This window comes from Dermochelys coriacea, chromosome 1, assembly GCF_009764565.3.
Source record: "Dermochelys coriacea isolate rDerCor1 chromosome 1, rDerCor1.pri.v4, whole genome shotgun sequence".
NCBI classification, from domain to species: Eukaryota; Metazoa; Chordata; order Testudines; family Dermochelyidae; genus Dermochelys; species Dermochelys coriacea.
The window spans coordinates 288,645,183-288,660,653 of record NC_050068.2 but is presented as its reverse complement, the minus strand read 5'-3'; the positions used below and the strand labels follow the sequence as shown (position 1 = coordinate 288,660,653).

General features: G+C 40.3%; 1 protein-coding gene across 1 annotated transcript; it reads right to left on the bottom strand.

The window, feature by feature from the left end:
• Nucleotides 1-741: 741 nt before the first annotated feature.
• On the bottom strand, nucleotides 742-9,923 carry IL26 (interleukin 26). The gene is made up of 5 exons (XM_038410635.2): nucleotides 9,762-9,923; nucleotides 9,251-9,307; nucleotides 8,041-8,172; nucleotides 914-979; nucleotides 742-828 (listed from the first exon to the last, which is right to left on the bottom strand). The coding sequence occupies exons 1-5, from the start codon at nucleotides 9,921-9,923 to the stop codon at nucleotides 742-744; spliced, it is 504 nt and encodes a 167-aa protein (XP_038266563.2).
• Nucleotides 9,924-15,471: the final 5,548 nt, after the last annotated feature.

Here is a 15,471-nt window from a genome sequence, read left to right as displayed (position 1 = left end):
CTTAGGCTAAATTTACCTTGCAAACCCAATCTCCCAGATCAGTAATTGTATTAATTTATTTATCATCTCAGCATTCCACTCTGTGATATGCTTTCTGCATTGCATCATTTCAGTGATAGTTAACAGTATCTCAAAGAACACGCATAAGGAATAGGCAGATATTTTGTCATTAACAATGGTATATGTTTATTAGACATCACGAAGTACCTTAAATTAACAGTAATGACAAATACTTAACATGTCTCATTTACATATATAATGTTACACACCAGGAATGTCTACATCTGTAACAAAGCACAAAAGTAAGCCTTAAAGACAAATGTGAGTGAGGTAATTAGAACCACTTGTGCTCAAACTAAAATCACTAGATATAGCGCTTTATCCCAAAGTACAAAGCAATGAGTGAAGTACTAGCAAGGGCTGTGCCATCTGCCAGTGGTACTGTACTACTTTGTTGGTTCTTCTATGGGAATGTATGGTCTTTGGGTGGGACTTTCAAAAGTGCTCCAGGTAGGCCTGAATTTGCTCCCACCATTGACTTCAGTGAGAACAGTTAGACCAACTCTGAGTGCTCTTGGAAATCCCAGCCTTGACGACGTTATGGACAAAAACACTTTTTCAGTGTGATAAATTACTGCCAGGCTGATTGTATAATCATCTTTCTGATGATTTGCAGGGCTTTTTTGTTTTGATTAGCGTGCACAGTATGGTGGCATTTTCTTGTGTCACTTTCCTTGACTTTTATTTGATGGTTTCTATGTAAGTCTGAATCCAGGGAAGGAGAATATCAAGTTCACTGATGGCTTTGTAGATGCCCTTTTCTCCAAGCTGTCAGTAAGAGAAAGGTGTTAGAAGCAGAAGTCAACCATGTTTTCAAACAGTGCAACTTTGAAATCAACTATCAGGGCTTTACCTTATCAAATGTTTTCTTTATTTTTTTGACAGCCGTAGTTATTCTAGTGGATGGAGCACATGGTAGCTGAAGGGAAAGAAGAAAATCAGAACTTCTTGTAATGTGGAGTCTGGCATAAGCAACTGATAATAAGGAAGAACAGAGCCTGTCATATAGCCTCCTCAGGGCTCCTGATACAGATATGTAAAGGTAGCAACGTTTGGGCCATACTTGCTATTGTAAATGGGTGAGTTTATATAAGCTTTTGGAAGATATGTGAGCACTCTTGGGAAAGCTATAAAACATAAAACAGTGAAACTTGTACAAGGGACCACTCACATTAGGAACCTCCTCTTTTAAGTGACCTCTGCAAAGTAGTGAGTGCAATTCTGTTCCCTTACATGGTTACTTAAAGTGGGTTTAAAGCTATTTACAAAGTTAATTTACATTTCCATGTGGAATTTTTAATGATTGTTCTTCCTATTTTTAGTGCTATTAAGGGCCCAATTCTGCAATCTTGAACTACAAACTTTCAATTCCCACTGAAGTCATTGGGAGTTTTGTCAGAATAAAGCATGAAAACTATTCTCTCCTGTAACTAAATCTTGCAAGGAAGCCATAGATGTAAGTGTCAAGTAGTGGTATCCAACCACCCACATAAGGCTATCTGAACCATAGATTTATGTAATCACTGAAGGATCAAAATGAAGCTGGGTGTGGAGGGAAAGGGTTTATTTAGTCTAACTCACGCTGTAAAAACTAAAGATTGGAATTCAGTAAGATACTGGTCCAGTACATTGCTTTTATCATTCTGAATCTTTTTTTCTTCCCTTCAGCAGCCTACGGTGCCTCCTGCAGTGACCTTCATGGCATCCATCAGCAGATGGGGCCCTAGAGCGCTGGGAGCAACATTAGAGAAAGAAAGCAGACATAAAGACTTGCTCCCTTTGACTCTTCAGGAAAAACTGTCAAAACTGCTCCTCTGCTTGAGTTAAAAAGTGCATGGGCCTGCTTCAGGAGTAAGGTACTGTTCAATATAAGGAGGGAAAAATCTAGAGCTTTATTTAGAAGGACGAAGGGCTGAGCAGCTGAGGTCTGAACCTATGGTTCCAGGGAGCCTGTGTGATGCTTAGATCACAGAGCTATCCCTATAGAATTGGCTTTGATTCTTTGATTGAATTGGCATTTAGGGTCCTTTATGCTGTGTCTATACATCAACTGGCACAGTGGAGCTCCAAACCTGACTGGCACTGCCAAGTGCTACCACAATACAAATAATAAGAAAGTGGACTGATTGAACTGATGGCGAAGTAGGGAGTCCAGGTTTGGAATTTGTGTAGCAGACTAGAAGACAAACTTAGGGGAGACTCACTCTCCCAAAGAGCACACACACACAAAAAAGATCCCCCCCGCCCCCCACGGACAAATCACAGAGCCGCCACAGTCAGGAGCATGAAGCCATTGACAATGTCTTTTACTAGCAGTGTTCATTTTAAAAGAAGCTTTCCAAGTGATTCGAAAATTATTTTTAAAATTGTGACACTCTGACTAAAGATCCCCACTACTCTCAACTCATCAGGTTAAAATCGTTTGTGATGACATTGTCCCACTAATTCTTATTCCTTCTAGGAGTTCTCCTGCAAATGAGGAAGTCAAGATCTGATCTTTCTTATTAACAAATCAAGCAAAAAACTACTGAGGTCTAGATTGCCTTCAACCTTTATCAGAGGTGCCTTGGAAAGTGAAAATGTAAACGAAAGCTACTTTAATGGATAATGCTATAACTTTTCTATACAAAATATTTAAACATTACTTTTTAGGCTTTTTTTAGGCAAATTAGTCATGATTCTTTATACTTTTAAACAGTGATACAGTATGCCACAGAACTAATGCATCCAAAAGAGATGACACTGAATTTTTTTTTTTAAATGACTGTTCATAGATTCATAGATTCCAAGGCCAGAAGGGACCATTGTGATCATCTAATGTGACCTTCTGTAAAATACAGGACATAAAACTGCCCCAAAATAATTTCTAGAGAATAATTCTGCCCCAAGAGTTCATAAATATTATACAACTGTTCTTTCCACCTAATTGGAAAGTGAGCTCTCTGTATGATTAGGTGGATTATGTTTGGGCTGCGGTGAAAGATCTGCTAGTGAGTCTGAAATTAAATTGCAACAATTCAAATCATGCAATGAATTTGTTGGACTTGGGTGCACTGATCAAATGTAGGGTAAATTTTCAAAAGCTTTAAGTGACATAGGAGCCGAAATCCATTTCCAAAAGAGATTTAGGCACCGGAGAACACGTCTCATTGAAATAAATGGGAATAAGGATCCTCGGTACCTAAGTCACTTTTGAAAGTGAGATTTGGTCTCTTAAATTCGGCAGATGCTTGTAAAAAATTTCCCCATAGCCTACTGGATAATGACTGAGCTGATGGTGTAATAATCAGAATGATAATATAGTGCACATTATTTGGTAGGGCCTTTATATCAGAAATATTTTGTCAAAAAATAGAAGTTTTTATATATAGTATAGAATCATATGTTACTGACTGAGTCAGAACTATCTTAACTATATGACTTTTCTGGAGTACATGGGACTATACAAGATGCTTGTGTGATAATGAATTACTATTGCCTTGGTTGTCCAAAGAACTTGATTCCCAGAAGGTGGCACCGTTGTTATGTGCCAATCCTCTTAGACCGGCAGGTTGACTTGGAAGAAATTCCTTCTTATGAGCATCTTATACATAAGATAAATCATAAAAAGGAAGAATGTATCTTATCTAAAGGAGACAACAGATGTGCAAATAAGAGGATCATGAGATTGCTAAGATCTTTGGGGGTGAAGCAGTATAGCAATCCAGGACTTTGTGTAAAGTGTTCATTGGGTTTTGTTCTTTGTCTACATTTTATGTTATTCTTATGTACGGTTTTGTATCATTGATTTAAAATCTGTATAGCGTTTACTTTTAAAAGAGCTATCGAAATGACAAAAATTAGAAATCTTGCTTTATAGTAAATTCTGAAAGCTAATGTTAAATTTTTTCTCAAATACCTGTTTTTTCCTAGTAAAAGAGAGGGGAACTTCTCCTGCCTATAAATATTTTTTCAGTACAGTTCCTGTCAATATCCAGAAATCTAAACTCTAAAATACTTAGATTTTTATCAAGTAAGCACTGGCTCTAAATGTGCAATACAACAAAAAAACCAGTGTATCTTGTTTACATAGTTATACAGTACAGGATCTAAGTTATTTGTAGGTTAGAGTGTGCTACAGGTTGCAAAGAGTGCAATTATTTAGTAGTAATTAATATTCATAATTCAGTCATTGCTGGTTGTTTGAGTTTCTTGGAGTGTGTTGGTGCCTTTAATGGCATAATTAATTTTCAGAAAAAACAGTGGAATTTCTTTACATTTTAAATACAATATGGCAAACTGAACATGTCAAAGACATCAAATTATGGCACACTACATGATGGGTGTGCATGCATGTATGTATGAATGTATATATATATATATAATTTCTATAACATACAAAAACCTAGGATGTCCTTAACTATAGAGTCTGAGTACTGGTGTGGGTTTTCCCATTGATATTTTAATGTTTTCATGTGGTACAAACATGTAGAATGTGTTTTAGTTGAGCTGTAATGCTGCAAGGTCTTCTCTACATTTGATTATTTTGTACTGCAAATATTTGTATGGAACTAATATCTACTTACACATTTATTAATAGATATAATTAGATACATTTTGATTCTATAACTTGTGTCATACATTTCTACCCTCTTTCATTCCTTATCTGTATATAAACGGCTAGTCATTTCCAGGGGTACTGGAATAATTTGTACAGTGGGAGTGCTGAGAGGCATTGAACCGAACTGTAAACCCTGTATATGATCAAAACCACGTAAAGCTGGGTGGTGCAGCAGTACCCCCCACACTTCTAGTTCCAGCAACTATGGTCACTTGTCATCAGAATCCTCTATTTGTGACATCATGACTGGCAATCCTGGAAGAGATTATGACAAGGGATTGTGATTTCAAGTGAGCGAAAAGCAGGTGGAGGGTATGAATTTCTAAGGACCAACAATCCTGTTTTCATACAAATAAAACTCAGGAAAGAAAATAACTGAAGTTTCATGATACAGTGAAAATTGTTTCAAAATACTTTGGGATTCTTGTCTCATTTTTCATGAAATACGAGCAGCGGTTTCAAATGGAAATATTATTTTTTTGCTGCATTAAAGAAGTGTGGATAAGAATTACCCACTCCTTAAAGGTACATTGCTGAAGTAGGAACACATAACAGATATTATGCTCTGTGAGCATCTCTAGTTATTATGGAGGTCAGTGGAGTTAGGAGTCTTCTGTGAGGGAAAAAAACATGTCTTCAGGCTTCCCTCACATGGAGTGTTTTCTGTGTCGGCACAAGACAACCTCCAGCTAATCTCCAGGAGATTGTGCCTTGCTGTGTTGGGACACAGGATAGAGTTCAGAGTCCCCCTCTTCCAGCTCTACCCTGTCCAATTGCAGCCTCAGTGTTCAGGATAAAGAAAAGGAGTACTTGTGGCACCTTAGAGACTAACAAATTTATTAGAGCATAAGCTTTCGTGAGCTACAGCTCACTTCATCGGATGCATTTGGTGGACACAGTGCCATCCACAGCCTCAGAAACAACTCTGACATCATAATCAAAAAGGCTGACAAAGGAGGTGCTGTCGTCATCATGAATAGGTCGGAGTATGAACAAGAGGCTACTAGGCAGCTCTCCAACACCACTTTCTACAAGCCATTACCCTCTGATCCCACTGAGAGTTACCAAAAGAAACTACAGCATTTGCTCAAGAAACTCCCTGAAAAAGCACAAGAACAAATCCGCACAGACACACCCCTGGAGCCCCGACCTGGGGTATTCTATCTGCTACCCAAGATCCATAAACCTGGAAATCCTGGACGCCCCATCATCTCAGGCATTGGCACCCTGATAGCAGGATTGTCTGGCTATGTAGACTCCCTCCTCAGGCCCTTCGTTACCAGCACTCCCAGCTATCTTCGAGACACCACCGATTTCCTGAGGAAACTACAGTCCATTGGTGATCTTCCTAAAAACACCATCCTAGCCACTATGGATGTAGAAGCCCTCTACACCAACATTCCACACAAAGATGGACTACAAGCCGTCAGGAACAGTATCCCCGATAATGTCACGGCTAACCTGGTGGCTGAACGTTGTGACTTTGTCCTGACCCATAACTATTTCACATTTGGTGACAATGTATACCTTCAAATCAGCGGCACTGCGATGGGTACCCGCATGGCCCCACAGTATGCCAACATTTTTATGGCTGACTTAGAACAACGCTTCCTCAGCTCTCGTCCCCTAATGCCCCTACTCTACTTGCGCTACATTGATGACATCTTCATCATCTGGACCCATGGAAAAGAAGCTCTTGAGGAATTCCACCATGATTTCAACAATTTCCATCCCACCATCAACCTCAGCCTGGACCAGTCCACACAAGAGATCCACTTCCTGGACACTACGGTGCTAATAAGCGATGGTCACATAAACACCACCCTGTATCGGAAACCTACTGACCGCTATTCCTACCTACATACCTCTAGCTTTCATCCAGATCATACCACTCGATCTATTGTCTACAGCCAAGCGCTACGATATAACCGCATTTGCTCCAACCCCTCAGACAGAGACAAACACCTACAAGATCTCTATCATGCATTCCTACAACTACAATACCCACCTGCTGAAGTGAAGAAACAGATTGACAGAGCCAGAAGAGTACCCAGAAGTCACCTACTACAGGACAGGCCCAACAAAGAAAACAACAGAACGCCACTAGCCATCACCTTCAGCCCCCAACTAAAACCTCTCCAACGCATCATCAAGGATCTACAACCTATCCTGAAGGACGACCCATCACTCTCACAGATCTTGGGAGACAGACCAGTCCTTGCTTACAGACAGCCCCCCAATCTGAAGCAAATACTCACCAGCAACCACACACCACACAACAGAACCACTAACCCAGGAACCTATCCTTGCAACAAAGCCCGTTGCCAACTCTGTCCACATATCTATTCAGGGGATACCATCATAGGGCCTAATCACATCAGCCACACTATCAGAGGCTCGTTCACCTGCGCATCTACCAATATGATATATGCCATCATGTGCCAGCAATGCCCCTCTGCCATGTACATTGGCCAAACTGGACAGTCTCTACGTAAAAGAATGAATGGACACAAATCAGATGTCAAGAATTATAACATTCAAAAACCAGTTGGAGAACACTTCAATCTCTCTGGTCACTCGATCACAGACCTAAGAATGGCTATACTTCAACAAAAAAGCTTCAAAAACAGACTCCAACGAGAGACTGCTGAATTGGAATTAATTTGCAAACTGGATACAATTAACTTAGGCTTGAATAGAGACTGGGAATGGATGAGTCATTACACAAAGTAAAACTATTTCCCCATGGTATTTCTCCCTCCCACCCCACCCCCCACTGTTCCTCTGATATTCTTGTTAACTGCTGGAATTAGCCTACCTTGCTTTTCACCATGAAAGGTTTTCCTCCTTTCCCCCCCCTGCTGCTGGTGATGGCTTATCTTAAGTGATCACTCTCCTTACAGTGTGTATGGTAAACCCATTGTTTCATGTTCTCTGTGTGTGTGTATATAAATCTCTCCTCTGTTTTTTCCACCAAATGCATCCGATGAAGTGAGCTGTAGCTCACGAAAGCTTATGCTCTAATAAATTTGTTAGTCTCTAAGGTGCCACAAGTACTCCTTTTCTTTTTGCGAATACAGACTAACACAGCTGCTACTCTGAAACCAGTGTTCAGGATGTAGCTGCACGCTGGAAGCAGTAGGTGGAGAGTGGGTTGGGAGTAGTCTCTACGTTACATGTGTGCACACACAGAGCAGCGCTAGCATTAGGCGTATGCTAAATAAGTGTCATAAAATTTCCCCCCGCACAACTGGGAAGCCCCAGGAAAGCACTGAGCTCTTCAGAGAGCTCTGAAACACCCCGCCTGCTAAAAGGATGATCTAACCCTTTTCTGGTGCTCGGGATTGCCTGGCTCACTTCGCTTCAAAGAAGATACTCACACAGTTGTTTAGGTTCTCCTGCAAGACCTGAAAGGCGCTAGCCAGGTACAGCTTGTCACTTCCAAAATCAAGGCCTCCAAAAACATTTTTCACATAGAATGAGAGAAGCTGATCTCGAACGCTGCAATTTTTCTGAAAACAAAATAAGTCAGACATTAATTCAATGTGAAACTGTCACATCAAATCTGGCCTAAAATTTAAGTTTTATCAAATTCAGCATTTATAAAACAGACAGGCAATAGGAATCCTTTTGGCAATTTCTTTATCGTCCCAATGGACAGCCATTTGCTTTTAATTTTTTGAACAAATAAACATTACCACAGGGGGGACTGCAACCCAGATAATGCAATATTGTGCTAACCTGAAAGTGAAATACACCAGACACTGATCATTAACAAAAGTATAATCAATGAATCTATTATTTTCTGTCCTAAAATGCAAAACACAGACATATAGCAAATATAGTGAACCCCAAATTACATTATTTGGACCAAATTATAGGTGTCCTTATGTGGATTCACTGGGAGGCAGGTATCCAATTCTCCTCTTCCAGTGCAATATTGTGCTGGGGTAGGGGAGAAATTCAACGCAGCTGTTTGGGATTCTAGAATGCTATGTGGGGCCACTAGCCTTCCTGCCATAATACACACCCTAACAGACCATATGTAGGCAAATGGGGGCATAACTGTGGTCTTAGCCCTCAGGTGAACTAGCTAGTCCCTGGAAAGTACAACTGGGGAAGAGCACCTGCTATATCATTTTCACCAATGCAGCAAGTGCCTCTTTGAGCATGCACTTCCCCCGGTTCCCTCCTTCCCCCCGGCCCAAGCACCAGTACTGGTCTTCCCAGTTATCCTCCCAGACACTATACCAGCCTCTACCTTACACAGGGACAAAGTGCCTCCAACTGCCCCCACCTGGCACTACAAGTCACTCAGGCCTTCCCTTTCCCATTCCCTCCCCCTACATCCCAGTGCTGAGTGGCCTGTAAGAGAATCTTTTTCAGTGTTAATAGCCTAATGTGTTATTCGTACCCTTAGTAGGGAGTTTTTCAGTCTATGGTTCTCAGTCTAATATTGTCCCTCAAAATTAAACACAAATCACCAAATTCTCTAACAGAAACCATTCCTTTTGATCAGTCACTCTGACCTCATTCAGAATGAAATATGATCAAAGTAAAGAAGTGGAAAACAAAGAATCCAGATCTTACCATAAACAAATTTTTGGTTGTCTTTTTTAACAATCTTCTGTTCTTGATGAGATCTTTCTATAAAGAATAATGAATTCATATTAATTTAGATTAATGTACATCTAACCTTCTCCTCCAGATCAGAAGGAGGAAAGATGGTTTTTTTGTTCTGTGTTTGTATAGCATCTAGCACAATGGGGTTGTGGGCCATGGCTGGGGCTCCTAGGTGCTCTGGTAATACAAGTAAATAATAATCATTAATACATAGGACTAGAAGTCAGACGATCTGAGTTCAGTTCCAACTCTGCCACACACTTCCTCCATGACCTTGAGAAAGTCACTTAACCTGTCTATGCCCCCTTGTTTTACCCATCTTTAAAACTGGGATAACAATACTGTCCAATCTCACGGCAGTGTAGTGAGGATTAATTTATTAAAATTGCCAGGTGCTCAGATACTCTGATGCCACAGAAACATCTGTAAGTGAGTAAAAAGGAACATATAATCTTTCCAACCAATGGGATTAACTTACTGGAACAGATGCTTTGAAAGTAGTTGCCTTGACATATAGGTTCTCTGTCACTTTGGAGATCATTCCTTTTCGACAGCCTGAGGATGCCTTTTTGCCTTCAGCAATGAAAAGACACAGTAGAACTAAAAGAAGACCAGACCTGAAAAGAGAATACGCTCTCATTCTCCCCACTCCTTCCTGCCTCTGGTATAGTCACAGCAGCCTGTGGGATATAGCAAGACTGGTTAGATGACAGAGGTTAACCTAATTTTGTTAACCCTCACAGCAGCTTCTCTGTTGAGATGTTCATATAGATAATTTATTGCTGATGTGTTGGTAGATCACTTTTGTTGCTCTATTTTGATACATCTTGCTCCACTTTCAGCTAGTTTGACCACACCAGCAGTGACGTTTATAAAAGCCATCTCCATATTTACTGGCAATAAGGGCTAGGTTTCCAAGAAAGAAGAGCTTCGCTCTCACATTGAAAGGCTTCTTTCTTTTTCTCCAGTGGTCTATTGAAGAGAAAATGGTTAAATTGGTTAGCTTGGTTTTGTGACAAAAGGTAGTGGATTTCTGAATATTTTCTCAAGTGTAAAGGATTTCTGCAAAGTGTGATGGTAGCTTTTTCCAAAACACATGCCATAGTTTGAAACTGTTCTAAAAACATTAGAAAGCCAGTTATTCCCAAGGGAAATGTACTAAGCTGGCATCACACCTGTGATCTTGTATTTTAAGGATTCTGTTTGAGTGAATGAATTCTTTCTGTCAGTACATTATGAAATAACCTATGTCATAATAGAGAAAACACCATTTATTTTAATGTTTAAGGTGTCGCTTTTTTGAAAGTATTAAGGGGTGACAAGGAACCACCAGGAAAGATGTTGTGGTGGTGGGAATCACATCAAGATGCTGTTCTGCATAGTTTTCTCAGTTCTTTTTCTGAGCATGTGAGTGCTGTTCAGTCGTTAAAAAAAAGTTTGTATTTTTTCAGGGAGCTGTGGTAGGTAGCATGGGAGTTTGTGCTCTTCCTTAATCTCTCTAATTAGAGTCACTTATCAAAGCAGAATTGCTTCCTGGGAACCAAGCACTGGTGTTTGGATTGAGATCCCAAAAAGACAGGATTACATATATACTGTTTGTGACCACCTCTGTTCAAGGACTGGTGCTTGTAGAGTGAAATAAAGAAGTTGCATTAAGAATATACTGAGAGGCTGTTGAATGGGAAATCTAGCTGTAAGGTCTCCAAATCTGCTATAACTTGACAGAGGGGTGACAGAATTAAAAGCGTTATGGGTAAGATAGTTACTTCTACACAAAGGGCCAAATGGAGCAATGCCAATTTACACTAGCTTTGAATCTGGCCCAGAAACTTTAGGGTTTAGAACTATCAGGTTCTGAGATGAAATTGGAGCAAAGGACCAAACTCATTTCTAATATAAGTCCATTGACTTTAATAAAGTTATAACAAGGATAAATTTAGAACTGCATTACAGTAAATAGAGTTAAACCAGAGATGAGAAGTTGTTACACCTGGGATGAATTTGCCCCAGTGGCCACGCTCCACAATCTGGCTAAACTGTGCTCAGTGTAAGGCCATGTGCCAGGAGAAAGCCACTTTCAGCAACTTTTATAGATGCTTGATCCTAGGGCCAGTTCAGTCCCTACTGGAAGTTAGAATAGTCTCTAGGAATACCCAACTGGAAGATCTTATCATTTTCTACCCCCATTTATGCTACTGGAGTGGCCCAAAGGGGTCTGAGCAGGCCAGAGAAAATGACTTAAAGTATATATGAGCTCACTAAGGGCCTGTGTATGCTTAAAATGCTACAATGGCATAGCTGTACCACTGAAGGGCTTCAGTGGAGACACTACCTAAGCTGATGGGAGGGAATTTCTTGTTGGTTTAGGTAATCCATATCCCTGAGAGACAGTAGCTAGGTCAATGGAAGAATTCTTCTGTCAACCTAGCACTGTCTACATGGGGACTAGGTCAGCTTAACTACACTGCTCAGGGTGTGGATTTTTCACACCCCTGACTGACATAATTAAACTGACCTAATTTTCTAACATAGACCAAGTGTTAGAGAAATCATGAGATGCCACGGACTCCAGTGTCCTCTGTAAATCTGAATGTCATCAGTGTACTTTTTTGTTCTTAACTTTACACTCTGATGTAGCCATCACCAGGATGTCCCAGGGTCTGGAAGAAATAAACCGTGGGATGACAAGGTTTGCTTCAAGTTTAATGTACAGAGGGCAGGCATGATGCTGATAGGAAGAAGGAAACAGTGTAAGGAGCTAGCAAATAGACTCACCGGAACCTAGACTGAGGGAATCTGACTACCAATTAATAAGGTAACGCGTAGCCTCTGAGTCAAGATGGACTCCTCTCTGCTTCTGGTCACCCCAGCTGTCACAGCGGTAAGGAATGTATTCATGGAGAGTAATTCCATGCTCTAAGTGGAGCACAGCATCTGGTCCAAGAGGTGAATATAGCTGGACCACTTGGTAATAATGACCATAATATAATTAAATTTAACATCCCTTTGACAAAAGAAACACCACAGCAGCCCGATACTGTAGCATTTAATTTCAGAAAGGGGGAACTACACAAAAATGAGGAGGTTAGTTAAACAGAAATTAAAAGGTACAGCATCAAAAGTGAAATCCCTGCGAGCTGCATGGAAACATTTTAAAGACACATAATAAAGGCTCAACTTAAATGTATACCCAAATTAAAAAACATAATAAGAGAAACAAAACAGTGCCACCGTGGCTAAACAACAAAGTAAAAGAAGCAGTGAGAGGCAAAAAGGCATCCTTTAAAAAGTGGAAGTTAAATCCTAGTGAGGAAAATAGAAAGGAGCATAAACTCTGGCATATAAAGTATAAAAATATAATTAGGAAGGCCAAAAAGGAATTTGAAGAACAGCTAGTAAAAGACTCAAAAAATAATAGCAAAAAAACCTGTGAGTACATCAGAAGCAGGAAGCCTGCTAAACAACCAGTGAGGCCAGTAGATGATCGAAATGCTAAAGAAGCACTCAAGAACGATAAGGCTGTTGCAGAGAAACAAAATTAATTTTTTGCATCAGTCTTCATGGCTGAGGATGTGAGGGAGATTCCCAAACCTGAGCCATTCTTTTTAGGTGACAAATCTGAGGAACGGTCCCAGATTGAGGTGTCATTTGGAACAAACTGATAAACTAAACAGTAATAAATCACCAGGACCAGATGGTATTCACCCAAGAGTTCTGAAGGAACTCAAATGTGAATTGCAGAACTACTAACTGTCATCTGTAACTTATCATTTAAATCAGCTTCTGTACCAAATGACCGGAGGATAGCTAATGGGAAGCCAATTTTTTAAAAGGCCTCCAGAGGTGATCCCGGCAATTACAGGTCAGTAAGCCTGACTTCAGTACCTGGCAAACTGGTTGAAACTATAGTCAAGAACAAATTGTCAGACACATAGATGAACATAATTTGTTGGGAATCAGTCAATACAGTGTACTTAGATTTTCAGAAAGCCTTTGACAAGGTCCCTCACCAAAGGCTCTTAAGCAAAGTAAACTGTCCTGGGATAAGAGGGAAGGTCTTCTCATGGATCAGAAACTGGTTAAAAGATAGGAAACAAAGGGTAGGTATAAATGGTCAGTTTTCAGAATGGAGAGGTAAATAGTGGTGTCCCCCAGGGGTCTGTACTGGGCCCAGTCCTATTCAACATATTCATAAATGATCTGGAAAACGTGGTAAACAGTGAGATGGCCAAATTTGCAGATGATACAAAACTACTCAAGATAGTTAAGCCCCAGGCAGACTGCAAAGAGCTACAAAAGGATCTCTCAAAACTGGCAACAAAATGGCAGATGAAATTAATGTTGATAAATGCAAAGTAATGCACATTGGAAAGCATAATCACAAGTATACATATAAAATGATGGGTTCTAAATTAGCTGTTACCACCACTCAAGAAAAGCGATCTTGGAGTCATTGTGGATAGTTCTCTGAAAACACCCACTCAATGTGTAGTGGCAGTCAAAAAAGCTAAGTTGGGAATGTTGGGAATTATTAAGAAAGGGATAGATAATAAGGCAGATAATATCATATTGCCTCTATATAAATCCATGGTATGCCCAGATCTTGAATACTGCGTGCAGATGTGGTCACCCCATCTCAAAAAAGATATATTGGAATTGGAAAAAGTTCAAAAAGGGCAACAACAATGATTAGTGGGTATGGAATGGCTTCTGTACGAGGAGAGATTAATAAGGCTGGGACTTCTTAGCTTGGAAAAGAGATGACTAAGGGGTGATATGATTGAGGTCTATAAAATCATGATGAGTGTGGAGAAAGTAAATAAGGAAGTGTTATTTACTCCTTCTCATAACACAAGAACTAGGGGTCACCAAATGAAATTAATAGGCAGCAAATTTAAAACAAACAAAAGGAAGTATTTCTTCACACAAAACGCAGTCAATCTGAGGAACTTCTTGCCAGAGGATGTTGTGAAGGTCAAGACTATAAGAGGGTTCAAAAAAGAACTAGATAAATTCATGGAGGATAGATCCATTCAATGGCTATCAGCCAGGATGGGCAGGGATGGTGTCCCTTGCCTCTATTTGCCAGAAGCTAGGAATGGGCAACAGGGGAGGGATCACTTCATGACTACCTATTCTGTTCATTCCCTCTGGGGCACCTGGCATTGGCCACCTGGCATTGGGCACCTTTGGTATGACCTAGTATGGTTGTTCTTATGTTCTTCAATGGGATTACTCACATGCTTAAAGTTACACACGTGCTGAAGCACTTTGTAGGATCAGGGCCTAGGAAAGTTTTTTTAAAAAGAGAGAGACAAAGAGGAGGTAGTAATGGGGATCAGTTAACATTTTGGAATTATGGAAGTGGGGGAAAGCTAAGATTCCTTAGGTGTGTTTAGTGCTACCTTAAGCTTTGGGTTCTATGCTTACTGTTTAAATACCATAGTGAACAAACGTGATGGATCAGATGTAGTGAACTTCACAACAATACCTGTCATTTAAAATAGCTTTAAGCATTATTATAAGGAACAGCTGTCTCCTTATTTGTGCCTGGAAGTGGATCTCAGGGCACAGGACTAATATATTCAACATGAAAAAAGAAAAGGAGTACTTGTGGCACCTTAGAGACTAACAAATTTATTAGAGCATAAGCTTTCGTGAGCTACAGCTCACTTAATGCATCCGATGAAGTGAGCTGTAGCTCACGAAAACTTATGCTCTAATAAATTTGTTAGTCTCTAAGGTGCCACAAGTACTCCTTTTCTTTTTGTGAATACAAACTAACACGGCTGCTACTCTGAAATATTCAACATGACGTACTTTGCTGCAAATTTTGCAGCTGCATCACCACCCCCTGCAGTGTCAGGAGAGTTCCAGTTTTAAATGGGCCATGTAGCCCAGCCGTGATGGGCTTTCGCAAGAAGTCTGATGATCATCTGCACCACTGAAACTTCAGACATGGCTGAAAGGTCTTTGGTCTGGAAGTTTCATTTTCCACTTTCCGCAGGCTCCTGCCACAGAGTGAGAAGGCATTAGTGACTTCAGTCTCTTGGGCTTCTCTATCTCTGCAGAGCTCTCTACATGGCTCAGCAAGCCAGAGAACAGTCTTTCTGTGGCAATGGAACTAGCATTTGAATCCAGCTCAGACCTAGATTAACTGGTGCAGAAGGTTGGTATGCCAATAATAA